The sequence below is a fragment of the Hippoglossus stenolepis genome, chromosome 5 (genome assembly GCF_022539355.2).
Source record: "Hippoglossus stenolepis isolate QCI-W04-F060 chromosome 5, HSTE1.2, whole genome shotgun sequence".
Lineage (NCBI taxonomy): Eukaryota > Metazoa > Chordata > Actinopteri > Pleuronectiformes > Pleuronectidae > Hippoglossus > Hippoglossus stenolepis.
The window spans coordinates 2945621-2960747 of NC_061487.1; the positions used below are offsets into that span (position 1 = coordinate 2945621).

General features: G+C 39.4%; 1 protein-coding gene across 1 annotated transcript in view; it reads right to left on the minus strand.

Annotated features, from left to right (window-relative positions):
• The window catches only part of LOC118109002 (copine-8), a 71151-nt gene that overhangs the window by 36768 nt on the left and 19256 nt on the right, over positions 1 to 15127 (minus strand). Inside the window, exons 3-5 of the mRNA XM_035155781.2 lie at positions 11570 to 11616; positions 9559 to 9662; positions 3438 to 3477 (exon numbers count right to left, since the gene is read on the minus strand). Coding sequence (XP_035011672.1) covers positions 3438 to 3477; positions 9559 to 9662; positions 11570 to 11616 — 191 coding nt within the window. The remainder of the gene's footprint in view (positions 1 to 3437; positions 3478 to 9558; positions 9663 to 11569; positions 11617 to 15127) is intronic.

The window sequence follows — 15127 nt, forward strand, 5'->3', positions numbered from 1 at the left end:
GCAAAGCAGAGAAAGAGGAAGGTGTACAAAAAGAAACAGGCTGTTCAAAACAGACCTGGACTTATTGTTCATACACTGATACTGAGGTCTCCCCTACCAGATTGTGTATAAATGTGTGCATGTGTAAGCATGCATGTACGTGTGTGCGAGCATGTGTGTAAATACTTGACAGATGAGCTGTGTTTAGTCTGGGGGGCAGAAAGCTGCTCCAAAGATCTTTGCCGGTGCCGAACAAATTTCTCCCCGAGTCAAGGTCTTGAAAGAAGAAGACAAAAACCCTCTGGTCTTCCAAAATAATTGTGCTGCTAGCTAGCTGCCACCGCCTCGTGCCAGCTACGCCACATAAATCTACGGCTAGAGGCTCAGGCGCCTCAGATTAACAGGCTGAATTCCCAAAACATCCTTTCTTAAAGTTCTTTTACTCATGTGGCCTCTAATATAGGACATCCACAGACAAATATCTATGTCTATTGTTCATAAAGTCCCTCTGACCATATTGTTAGATAGGACTTGACAAAACTCTTACACCAACACTTTCTGCCTTAAATGTACTATATGAAACTTCTGCCCCTACGGGATCTCTAAATCCAAACAATAACAAAAGACTTAGTTTGATGATGTTCTGAAGCCGATTGGGATCATGAGAGTAGAGGACATGACAAGCATCTGTCATCATGAAAAATCATCTAATATGAAACAGAACATCCAGCCCTTAATTAGGTTTTACTGTATACCCTGTTTCTCTGTTTCTTCCCCTGCAGCCATATCGGCACAAGGTATGCACACCATATGGCACAGCGACAACATCTGCTTTGATGGGGGGAAGGAGTCATCCTCAAACGGTGGCACTGAAGCTGTCAAGAGAGATACTGTACTTGTGAGCACTATTTCCATTTTCGGTTATTTATAGCGACTGAGACTGGGGATGGACTTTGCCCGAACAATAGAGCCATCACTGTGTGCCAGATCTCCAATCCCACACATCCACAGCCACGACAGAACGCATCCAAGCGTCCTCAGTCTTCATGCTGAGAGTGAGTCGCTGTGCTCACATTGCTCAGCGCTCTCAGAAGAAGCCCCGGGGCACTCTGGGGTTGGATCTGAGAAAAAGAACTCTACCTGCAGTTGGCAATGAGTATGAGGACGGGTAACATGAAAGGGGCCGTGGGTGGAGATGGAGCCCGGGTAATAGACAGAACTGGAGCAGGGCACTGCTGAAAATTCAGTTTGAAAGGAAGGTGAAGAATGTGGCTGTAGGGCTGTGAAATCTGAAGGAACAGATATTAAATCAAGATGGAGGAAGAGCTTCGCAGTTGGAGATCATCCTAAAAAAATTCTATCGTTTTTGAATAGTGATCCATTTATCTGAATTGTGATCTATCTGTCCAGTTTTGAAATGTTCTCTTGAGAAAATCCACACTTACGGACTATGCCTACGGACATGCACCATTGCATGTCTTAAAGTGTCTTAAATCTCACATTGTCCACATATGAACTGTACCACATTCTTGATAATCTTGAATAGGTGTGCTGACCAGTAAGTATATACTTTGGGAAATGTCTGAACATGCAGAGCCAAACCACTGCCACACTACTGAGATCTTTTTTTGGGACCAGCCCCTCATCCTCCAAGCTGTTTGCTCACGTTGAAATCTTTTTCATCACACATTAAAGAGACCCAGTGATAGAGGCACGTGTTATCTAGTAGGCAATCATTCTGTTGGTATGCCAGTGTAGCATGGATCCATATTATCAGGGTAGACTCAATGTAAATGTCATTAAATGTCACAATCTCTACGATTCATTTCAAAATTAGATTGTGGGCGTCATCAAGATCAGTCAGGATTTAAAATTGGCAGATCGTTCGGCCCACTCATACCTGTACATATCTGCACCCACTTGACAAAGGAGCATAAGCAGAACATGACTGGCAGATTGTAGAAGATCTTTCCGTCCTAGGGCTCCGGCTGTATACTGGTAGGCTTAGTATTCTGTTAGCATGCTAATTACCTTAGCAGGCTTTGCTACTTTCTAAAAGGAGGTAGCTAAGAGTGACTTCTTGGCTGGTGTTTAAATGGTTGAGCAACATGCTGACAAGCTTGACGTGGCTAGTTATAGACAGTTAGCATGCTGGTAGCTTGAGTATAACCTGCTACAGAGGGTTTAGTTGAGTGTATGGGTGCAGGTAAAAAGGAGTTATTCTAGGGCCCTTTAAAACAATCGTGAACATTCTCAATGTCATGGACACAACTCAAAAAAGGTAATTTTAATAGAAAATCCAAAGGCCATAATCCATTCAGAGAGAAGGCTGAGTAGTGGCTATTGATAAGATTAGTGGAACGTGTTATACAGTGTAGGCGGTTGGAGCCTGGCTCTCAGATGAAGCTGTCTAACAAGTCAGTTGGACCGACCTCTGCAGCTTAACCTGTGCAAACGCAGTGCAGATATGAGGCTGATTGACGACACAACGCATCTGCTCTTTGCTTTAGTGAGCATTGGATTCACCTTACAGGTGCACTTAGCCAGAAACTGGTGAACATGTTCTTATATGACTACTAGAGACTAATAGAACTAGTGAAGGTAGACGGTAGGTAGACAGAAGTGCTGGACTACTGAGAGGGGCATTCAGACTATTCTGTCTATCAAGTCAGTGGGCTCAGCCATAGCAGCTGAATATCGATAAAATTAAATTACTTATTAAATTTCGATATTAGCCTGGGTCAAGCAGCGGGGCATCATAAACAGCCTTATTCCCACTGTGAGGATTAGTTTGAGGTCGAAAAAATTGTTAAACACGAATAGTTTCCATAGTAATGCTCAACTGTGGGCAGGTTTGCCTGTGTACTGATATGACAGAGATTCAGGGGTGGATCCCTACGTGATTAGCCCTTGTCCTGTAAGTAGTCTTTTTTAAAATAAACTGCTTACTTACTAACAATACTAACAATAAATATGAGAATTTCTTAAATGTGTTTAATGTGTGTTTAAACAAGAAACAATTTTCAATATATTGTAAACTGTAAACAAGGAATGACTTAAATGTGTACCTTAGTGAATAAGGAATTGTGCATGAATGTTGGACATATAATTGACCCTCAGTCTAAACTGTGGCTCCTTTATGACCCCTGATTAAGAAAAAATCCCAGATCTGCCACTGCAGTAACTGTATATTAATTATTTGTGTTTTGTTGTTAAGATCGTTAACTTTCATACTTAGTTGTCTTGCTCTACTGTGGCTGACTATCTGTGGTATGGGTCATAAAAAAATCCATCAAATGTCATAACAACTGCTTAGTTCCTGTTAGGCAACTCTTACCTTTGACATTGAGATTCAAATCAGGCTGCTATTGTACTGTAAGGGTAAACATTTGGCTGTATAATATCTCCATGAATGCGTGACTGATTTTTTTAATGGCTGAGGTGAAGGAGACACTTACATGTTTGGAGAGGTTGTCACTCTTGCAGTCTAAATCATACCTGCAGAAAAGAGAGAAGAGAAGACACATCCGAATGAAAGGCTGTACGATTGGAGCAGCAGGTCTGTGACTGAAAAGCTGCCAAAACACAAATTAGTCATCTACACAAGCTCCTCTCCCTCATCACCTGTCATTAATGCAACACACTTCTTCAGTAATCACTGCAAAGAATCTGTTTAACTTTAAAGTGGGCTCATGATTATGGCACCAAAGGCTTCACTGATCTGATTTCATGGATGACGGTACAACAGCATCGTTGGCCTCAGTATCATTAATGACTGTGAAAATCGTAACACTTTACCCTGGATTTCAAAACACACGTTAATGAAATCATTAAATCCTCCTACTTCCATCTACAAAATATTTCCAAAATTAAATCAATTCTATCTCTCCCTGAATTAGAAAAGCTTTAACATTCCTTAGTCAAACCTCAGTAACTCGTTTGCAGCTTGTTCAAAATTTAAAATTAAATTCAAAACTAACACAAACCGTACGTCTCATATCACGGCAATCCTTGCAGCCCTTAACTGTTTGCCAGTTAAATTCAGGATTCATTTTAAGATTATTATAATAACTTTCAAAGCTCAACATGGGCATCTCACAGCTCTTGACTCCCTACAATCCTAGTTTTAACCTGAGATCGGCCAGCCTGTCCCTGTTGGCTGTCCCTAGGTCAAGGCTGACTACTCGTGGTGGCCGTGTTTTCTCTGTCAGCGCCCGGAGGCTCTGGAACTTCCTGCCTGACGAGATTAGGCTCGCCGACTCACTACCTATCTTTAAATCACTGCTCAAAACATATTTCTACAGGAAAGCATTTTTAACATTCGATTTGTAATTCTGGTACTACTGTGTTGTTTTAACTCCTTTATTCCTTTCATCTTACTTTTATTGCAACCACAATTCATCGATGGTCGTGACCTTATTATGTTATGATTTGGCCCTTAAAAGTGAACTGAACTGAATACCTTTTATTATAATTTACTCTTCTTTTTGCATTGGATATTTTTTGTGAAGCACTTTGTAACAGTATTTAGATAAGTGCTATACAAATAAAGTTATTATTATTATCCAGAAATATAAAAAAATTCCACTTTCCAAGTACTGATGTGATAGTGACAGTTGTTCATATGGAAATAGACTTATAATTTGGATTTAGGATATCAGAAGAAGAAGACAGATAATCTAGTGCTCCAATAAAGTGCTTTTACTAATGTAATCCCAGAAGAGCAAGGAAACACGCTGCTGTTACGCAACGTGCCACTGGCAAAATGCACAGGTGCACTTCATGTTCTATTCGCCCCTTGCCTCTGTCACTCCCAAATGTTCATAAAAGATTAATTTGATCTTATTTAATAATGAGACCTGAGGAGAGGGGAGAGAGAGGGAACATACTACTAATGTATGTATGATGGATGATTCGGTTGCACATGTTCACCCGCACACATATACAAACACACTGGAGAATTTTGCAGTAGTAGACGTCCAACGACCTGACACATGCACGTTTGTTGAGTTTGACTGAATGTGTGTGTGGGTGTGTGTGTGTGTCGATGACATCACTCTGAGTTGGCAAAGGGATTTCTCTTGCTCCTGTGCTTGCTGTCTGCTTTCTTATGTGAGGGGGGGTGAAGCCTGCTCAGTTCTCTGTTTGAACTGAACAGTGATGACTAATGATGCCAAACAAACAAAGACATGATTTTCAACAATTCAAATGTAAATCATGTATTTGTAGCCTGATATACATTTTGATGTGTCCATGTTGGTGGTGTCTGTCATACTTTGTTACAGGGAGGAATTACAGGAAACTGTGGCTGGCTATTAGATTTAAGATTTTATATTCTCTGATCCTGCTTGATTTTGGCTCTTATTGAAATGAGGTTCTATTCTTGGAATTTTATTTTGCCAAGGAGAAAAAACTAAATACCACGAAACCCGGTATTTTTTTTTTTTAATCAGATTTTAATAGTTTCACATCAATAACAAGATGTGATAACGAATGTGTTTTCTTTCTCATTCATAAATGAACAAATTTGATTTGGGGTTTTACCTGATTCTAAGGTATTATTACTTGAACTGAAATAACACATTTTTATACAAAAATGTTGCAAGTGTTTTTCTGTGAGTGGCATGAAATTATTCAGTCCGCAATATTGTAGACACTTAAGGTCTTTATATACCAAGTCCTTATTTTTGTCCAAATTTGTTTAATTGCATGTTTAAAAATAAATAGGACCATACATTGCATCAATTACGTTTGCACACCGACTCTGAAACTTTTAGGATCAGGTACGATTTGCTATTTATATCAGTCTAAGATGTTCCAGAGAGTTGTTCAGGATCACTTGGATTACAGAAATGTGTTGTCTTCTATTTAACATACGGCCCATGTGTTGCTAGTAGTGCATTAAACTGGACGACTAATATCCTGAAATAGACTGGGAAGCGATCGGGATAAATACGCAGCTCTTTGATCAGAAGATGAGACTCTCCCTGTTCCTAACGACATTTTAGGACAAATAATACAACAAAAACACATCAGCCTCAATGTGCAAGGTTTCTGTGCGTGAGGATTTTTATTGGATGACGCATTAAAATAACGCATACGAAAACTATGAACTTGGTGTGCAAAGACCTTTAATGAACATGTGCACATCCGGTAATATAGTTTCAGTTCAGGACTTCTTGAATTCCAATTTAAGAGGACATGTCTTCAATCCAGAAAATATAAAAAGGAAATACAGCTATAGCAGCCCCTCTTCAACTAACACTCGGCACACTTGATTAGACAAGCATCCACCAAAAGGAGGGAGCTTCCACTGGCTTCAGTGAGCTTCACAAGTGAGCTCCTCATAAGAGGAGCACTGAACATGGCCAGCAGTGTGATGAGGATTAACAGGATTTGCAGCAGAGGAAGCAAAGTATGTCGTGGCTCTGGGGTCTTCGGGTAAAAAGGAGCGTGGGTGGGTTCAGTTGCAGCTAAACTGGCGGTTTGCAGCCAGTTCAGCATTGTCTGTCTATGGATGTCCTGAAGGGATGTGGAGCCAGTGGAGGTAGGTGGAAGTAATGATGGGCTGCCGGAGCTACACTGTAAAGACTTCCACACCTCAGGACTAGGGCTGCAACTAACGATTATTTTGATAATCGATTAATCTGTCAATTATGTTATTGATTAATCGATTGTTAATCGAACAAAAAGACAAAAGCATTTGACCCTTTCCAGCAATTAATTTGAAAAGCAACTTCATTTACCTGTACAGTGTTGTTTCTATATGTACTACAGACATCTGCAATTTAATTAGTTTATAATCCCACTTTCAGATACCTCAATTTAATTCTGACTGTTCATAATCCAAGTTCAACATATCTTAAATTCACCTAAATTCACCTAAATCCGTTTGAACAAGACAGTATGGTGTTGAAAATATATATATAAATTAATATTGTCTCCGCGGTATCGTTAGCCATGTTCGTCTCTGCCATTTTTCAAACATTTACACCAGAGAGGAGACAGCGTCGTCACGTGAGCTACACGAAGCACGGGATTGGCTGTTTTTTTCCCCCCACCTCAGGAGACACTGCCATAGTGTGTGCCATGCGCAATAGACCTGACTGATAGATACTACTAAATCAGTTGCCTACTATTTACATAATCAAATATAATCGAATAAATCTATGAGTTACTCAGGACAGAGGCGAAGGAGAGCAGAAGTAGCCACTGGTGGAAGTGTGTGTGTTTGTGTACGTGCACATGCATGTTACAGCTCAACATGATCAGAAAAGAATGCCTGACAAGCAAAGTGTAAATGTGTGTCTATGTGTGCGAGCAAATGTGTGTGTGTTTTTGGAGTTATATTTTGTTCTTAGGGCAGGCATGTGTGAGGCAGAGTGAGCACGTTTGTGTGTGTGTGTTTGAGTGTGTGTGGCAGCCATGTCCTCGCTGCAAGTGATCGCAGGGTCATCAGCCCAGAAAACACTAATGGGGCCTGATGCTCACCCATAAGCCATGCAGGGAGTCGGATCGGCTGCATGCACGCACACATACACTCACACATACACACGCGTACACGCAACACACAATCATCCTGTATCACCTCTCTATTTCTTGTCAACTTTAAGACCTTGCATGATACTCGCACCACATTTCTCTAGCAGATGAGATTACACACACACACACAGTAAAAACCCACCCACACACACACACACACAGTAAAAACCCACCCACCCACCCACCCACACACACACACACACACACACACACACAAACAAACCACTTTTTCATATTTGTCTTGCCGAGCACCCAAAAAACTCAATAGGCATACTCGACAGAAATAAAAGGTCCAAATGCACATATGCTCAGATTAATATAAGAACAACATAAACCAACACACACACTTTACTTCCAACCAACAACAACCTGAACACACCTCAATGTATACGAACACTTTATAAGGCAATCTTTACATAAAAAATATATGAACTGCGCACACACAGAAACACACACATACAACCTCACAGGCACTAGTAAACACGCACGCACGCACGCACGCACACACGCACGCACGCACGCACACACACACACACACACACACAAAATCAACCAGCTAGCATCTCTTCTTGACCTTCACTGCAACCTCCCACAGTCTGTTAGCAGCATGAGGCCCTGCTGACAGGCCAACAAGAAAACAAACTAAAGAGTTGTTCCATATTTCATGAGCTATCATCGGAAAAATTACAAAGAACATGCGCAAGGCTGGAACACAATAGAGAAAAATCCAGATTTTCATAATCCTTTAGACAGGTTGACTTTTAGGGTTGCATGAGGAAATATGACTCACTTCAACATTATACATTATTATCTGCAATAAACACTTTCCTATCATACACCAGAGTTTATCAGACACATTTCTAATTATACTGTATGACAGTCACATTACATGCCAGTTCCCTCTCTTTCCTACTAATGAGTTAAACATGACTTCAGTGACACAGCTTCAGAGATTAAACATAGCAATGAATTATTATTATGCAATTTACATTGGTTATATAGCAAAGCAAGGGTGCCTCCAGCCTCTGGGCCGTATGCAGCCCACACAGGCCTAGGATCTCCAATCTGATTAAAACCTCTAGAGACTGATGTGTGTAAAATCTCAGGTGGTCAGCAGTTTAGTCCAAGTCAGAGAGAACACAAATCTTTTCCCCCGGTTCCCTGACATTTGATGAGAATATTGACTTAAGCTTCTGACCTGTCTCCGTGTGACTGTGTGTCTGTCACTGCTGCCATGAAGCTACAAAATAAAATTATATTCATAGAGGATATGATGAGCCTCACAATGAGCTCTAAGGGACTTACAGTATGATAGCTGAAGAGTCAGGTCTCTCAATAGTGCAAGCTTTCTTTGAGTGAGCAGTAAGGTCTCAGCAAACTCTATGCAGAGACACTCAGTGCTTAAGGCAGTAAATCAAAATTGTATGATCAACTGTGTCTAAAGCCACATTTAGGTTTAAAAAGATTAAAACAGAGAACATCTCCTGCATCTGTGGTTAAAAAGTAATCTGTTCTGACTGTTTCATGCATAACTTTTCATTAATATTACTCACTTTTATTCAAATTCAGAAGAACATTTTATAAAAAACAAATTGACAAATTAAAAAAATTAAATCACTTAAAATTATTTTGTGGTTGCAGGTTTTTTAAATGTTGGCTTAATGATTCAATTCACATAACACTGTAACAGCACTTCAATCGAGGCCGAGGTTTAAATGAGCAAATCCAAAAAAGTAATCGTATTCATCATAAAATGCCAAGTGTGTGATTCATGTGGGCGTCTGGCCCTGTTTTGTCTCAACGTATTGTATAAATGGGATGAATTCAAATGGAAACGCTGGTGAAAAAGTGGCACGAAAACTTGTCTTTTATTTAAAGGGGAGAAGACTTACATCTCCCTCTGCACATGTCATGAATATTTCAGTCTTAACTTCGCCGCACACAGAGCAGCACTCTCACCCACGCCTGCACAACACACACAGATACACAAACACAAATACACACACACTAACGCGCATAAGTCAAATGTTAACTCACAGGTCAAAGCGTAGATTCTGCCGCTCTTCGAAGAAGTAGTCCAGAATGAATTTGCGAACAAAGTCAGGGTTGAGGGTGTTGTCTATGACTTCTGTCCTACCAAACTAGACAAGAAGGTAATACTTGGTTAATGGATGCCATCAATACTTGTTCAACTAACTAAAGACTGAGTGACTAAGAATATAGAAACCTTGTACAATAAAATAATACACTCCAGGTTGCAGTCACATGATAAACAGTACCTTTGTAAAAGCATTAATTAAATGAAACTGCTCAAATTAATTGACAGTATAATCATGGTAACATACTAATTATCTAAATACCAAATGCTTAATATCCAGTATCAACAGTTACATGATAATTATTGGCACAAGAGTATTTAGCTCAAATCAGAGCTGATCCTGACTTCCCCTGAAGTTTTGACTAGAGAAGGACAACCACTATAAAGACCTGGGTCTGATTAGCAGATTCTGAAATGACCACCATACAGATGATAAATCCTTATTATGAAGGTAACCACATTTAGAATGGCTCTGGTTCCAGAAGTAAATTTCCAATTATCTCGATTGACTTTTTAGAAAATCCTTATAAAAACTGAGGCTGACCATAAAACATTTGATTCAGCGCAACAGATAATATTGGAAAACAGATAAAAAAAAAATTACAAGACTGTGTACATCATCATGTACACATACCATAAACCATTACGAATGATCCCTTTCCAGCGCTTCTTCTTGAATTTAAACTTCAACCAAACTTTTCAACCCTTCTGACTTTTTTCCTCATCTCTTAAAAACCACATGATATAAGAAAGAGAAATCATGGTTGTTCAGTGGTAAACCTAATGTAATGCTTAAGGATCTGATCGTGGCCAACATGATTTTCGAGATTGTGGTGATGTCGCTATTACACCTGAGGATTGTGGGTGGTGCTGTACCTCTTCTTGACATCGCAAATAAAACAAGTTTTTCTTAAATCTCTCTTACATCTATGGGAGCATATAAAATCAATGTGCTTGTGGGGAGTCTATATTGGATGTTTGCAATATTATGGCTGATAATGAAAATGTCTATTCAGGAAATGAATGGGATTATTACTTCTGGAACCACGCTGTTGAGCTCTACAGGGTCTTTTCTCAAGTCCAACCTCACACTGTTTTCTCCAGAAGAACATGTGTCACTTGGAAAAATGCTCCATACTTGTCAGAGCCCTGTTTGACTTGCAACCTAATCTGACATTTCCAAGAAGGAGTCATTGTCAAAAGTAAAGTTTTGGATCACTTGTGAGCTGCAGTGCTTACAAATTGAGTTTGTGACACAGGTTTGAGGATGGAGGCCCAAAGGTAATTAGACCTGTTCTTTGAGGAAATTAACCCAAATAAAGCCAAACAGAGGCACAGCACTAACACAGTAAATATACAACACCATCTGAAATGAAAAATAAAATACTGCACTGGTGTGGTCATGTCAGTCTACTTGTACTTTTTGCACAATTTTTAACGGAAAATAGCTTTTTGCACCCTTGTGTTTATGTACAAACGTGTCTTCTTATGTATAAACGTTTTTTTCTTATGTACAAACAGTTTTTTACTTGCTCATGCAATCATCCTGTGCCACTGCACTTTACATTTTTTTATTTAAATTATTTTTTTTATTCTATTGCCTTTCTTATATATTTTTTAATTGTCTAGTCTACCTCATTCTGACTTGCCTGCTGCTTATCGATATCTTATCCATTCTTATATTATACAATGAATACGAATGAAAACTTGCTTATTGGGCAGTTAACTTGTCTCAAACAAACATAAGAATAAGAATTATGAATGATAGAGTAATGTTGAGAAACATTTCTTCCCTTACTGACAAAGAAATGTCAGTGGATTAACACAACAAGAGTTAACTGTTTGAGATGTGATGACTTCAAACAAAACATTGATCAAGGTGGTTTAATCTGGTATTTCCAAGGACAAAAAAGTGTAAGCCCGAACATAGCAGCCCACTCCAGTACTCACCTCTCTCCATTCCCTGTTGGCTATTCCTTGAGTGTACAGCACACAAACTGTTGAATTAGAGACAGGGATGGGGGGGAGACAGAAGAGGGTTAGACTGATTGAAGAGTATTTAACAGTAACACACAATGCAGACAGGCGGAGAGCGTGTTTCTTCCCCTGACCCCAACATGAGAGAAAAACTCTCTAATTAAATGTCACTAGAAATTTGCCTTGCAGCATGATGATATTTCAGAGGGGGGAGAAAGGACAGGGAGGGAGAAATGTCCTCCTTATTGACATCTGAGCATCTCCATCCGAGGGAGTGTGGACGTGTTTTTTAGATGACGGACCACTAGCAGCAACAGAGCGGGGCAATCAGCTGGCACTAAAATTACATTTCATTTGCATTCTAGCAGCCGTTACTGTATTCACACACGCCGTCACATGGCAGCCACTCTGAAAACCCCTGGGACTACACACTTGTAAATCTTTTTAAGGTAAGACGATCACATTATGAGTGGGGGAGTGGTTGAAATACTAATCTTGGACATGGACTATGAATCATTCATGAACTGTAGATTAAAACTGTGTAAGAACCAGCTATTATTTTGTCACTACTATAGAATACATTGTTTTGTTTTACTTCTTGTGTCGGTTCTTTCTTTTGCTTACTCAGGTCTCTATTACAGAGATCTTGATCTCAAAGTATTTATTAAGTATACACATATACTTGAGTTAAAAAGGGACACATGGTCTTTGGAAATAAAGCACACCAGAAATACAGATATGTTAGTACTAAATAGACAAGCAGTAGTTAAATATTGTTTGTATTGGCTTTAGTTTAACTAAAGAAAGCGAGCTTGCTAATATAATACACACTCAGATTGAAAAGTAAAAGAGGAATTTCAATACACACTACACCTCAATTCTACCAATATTGACTAAATTACCAAATGGTGTTAGTTAGGTTTGCTCATTTCCCTCATACTATCATTAACTCTGAAACATACATATTACTCAATAAATGCAGATATAAATACAACCACCATACAAGCATTTAAATGAAAAGAAGCTAATACGAGCAAGAAAAAGTTAATAATTGGTCTCAAGCAAGTTTATAATTACATAGCTAACAAATATATTGCCAATTGTTAGCTTTTTATGATAATATATAGCAGTCGATACATTTATATAAGAGTAAAAGGAATCATAGAAACATGGTTTTTAATACTAATAATAACCATATACACTGCTCAAAAAAAGTAGGTGGACACTTAAACGTCACAGTACAACACCCAGTCAGTTAAACATCAGGGATATCAATCTGTCTCTTTAGGAAGCACAAGTGATTGTGAATCAATTTCACTGCTTTGGTGCAAATGAAAGTGACAACAGGTGCAGTGGAGAGGCCAAATCAAGACAACCCACAGACAGTTACTCTCTCCTTATGCTTCCTGACTGATTCTTCTCTAGTTTTGTGTTCTGCTCGTGTCCTTGTCACTACTGGTAGCATGAGGAGGTACCTGCAGCCCAATCAGGTTGCACAGGGAGTCCAGCTCCTCCAGGATGGCAAATCCATACGTGCCGCAGAAGAAGGTTTGCTGTGTCTCCCAGCAGGATATTCCAGGAGATACCAGGAAACCGTTTGCATGTGTCTGACCAAACTGTCACAAACAGACTCCATGAGGGCGGCATGAGGGCCGGCGTCCTCTAGTGGGACCTGTGCTCACAGCCCAGCACCATGCAGCTTGATTGGCATTCACCAGAGAACACCAGAATTGGCAGGTCCGCCACTGGCGCCCTGTTCTCTGCACAGATGAGAGCCGGTTCACACTGAGCACGTGTGACAAGTGTGAAAGAGTCTGGAGACACCGTGGTGAACGTTATGTTGCCTGTAACATCATCCAGCATGACCGGTTTGGCAGTGGGTCAGTGATGGTCTGGGGAGGCATATCCTTGGAGGGTCACACAGACCTCCATGTCATAGCCAACTGTACCTGAGTGCTGTTAAGTACCAGGATCAAATCCTCAGAGCGATTGTGAGACCTTATGCTGGTGCAGTGGGCCCTGGATTCCTCCTGGTGCTGGACAATTCCTGGATTCATGTGGCCAGAGTGTGTAGGCAGATCCTTTATGACGAAGGCATTGATGCCATTGACTGGCCCTCTCGTTCCCCTGACCTAAATCCAATTGAGCACCTATGGGACGTTATGTATCAGTGTATCAACGCCATCAAGTACCGCCACAGACTGTCCAGCAGCTCACTGACGCCCTGACCCAGGTCTGGGAGGAGATCCCCCAGGACACCATCCGCTGACTCATCAGGAGCATGTCCAGATGTTGTCGGGGGTGTATACAGGCACGTGGAGGCCATACACACTACTGAGTCACATTATGAGTTGCGTGATGAAATTCATGCAAGTTGGATCAGCCTGTGATTAAACATTTTTACCCTTGGTTTTCACTGTGGTTTTGAATCCACCCCTCAATGGGTTGATGATTTTGGTTTCCATTGACCGATGTTGCATCAATTTGATCTCAACAAATTATACAATGTACATCAGTAAAGATTTTCAACTTGAATAATTCTTTCATCAAGATCTGATGTGTGATTTAAGTGTTCCCTTAATTTTTTGAGCAGTGTATTATAATGATGTAAACGGTATCTTTTCAGTTAGATACAAATAGAAAATAGCTAACTAGCTAGCTAATAATTTGAATTATTCCTACTTAAAAAAACTAATAATAAATATTATTGTATTGTATTTTAAATCATGTTGTTTGACAATACTCTGTCCATTGTCCTCAACATCATCCACTACAGTCAAATGTTCTGTTTTTTTATTTAACTAGCCAACTAACTAGTACCATGACCAAATATTGTGGTTAGGTTAGTTAAATGTATTTTAATTTGAATTAATTAATTAATATTGAATTGAATTAATATTACAAAATAAACATATGAAATCAGAAAAATCGAATTGCTTACCTACATTTAAAAAAGAAACTTGCGCTTGAGAAGATTGCTGATATAGACACAGCAGCAACGACCTAATCCAATTAGATTAAAGAATTAAAGTGGTACTAGAATATGGTCAATATATCTGCCTTAACATATCAAAGTGCTCTTAATAACACTGTTGTAATTATGTTAATTACATAAAAAAATACTATTTCTCAAATTACAACAGGTAACGCCATTAAAAAACCTTTTAAAAAATCTATAATAACTACATCTACAAGCCTGGCCAGTAAAACTGTCATTTTACCCAGTAATATCTTAAAAGCTTAATCACTAGTTTGAAACGTTTTAGCAATTACTAACACAACATGAGCACTGCACAAAATGAATACTGGATTTAGCCGCTGCAATCTGATCCACTTTGATAAACCTGACATAAATACAGTAATGAAGACAACAGTTAATATTTTATAAATTCAATAATTATCTCTTTTTCTCTTTAATAATACAGATGTCGAGAATGACAAACCTTTCAAACACACCTCAAATTAACATGGTTGCTGTTTACTACTGTAACCAGAGCAGCATCCTTCAAAAACAATCTTCAAAGCACATGA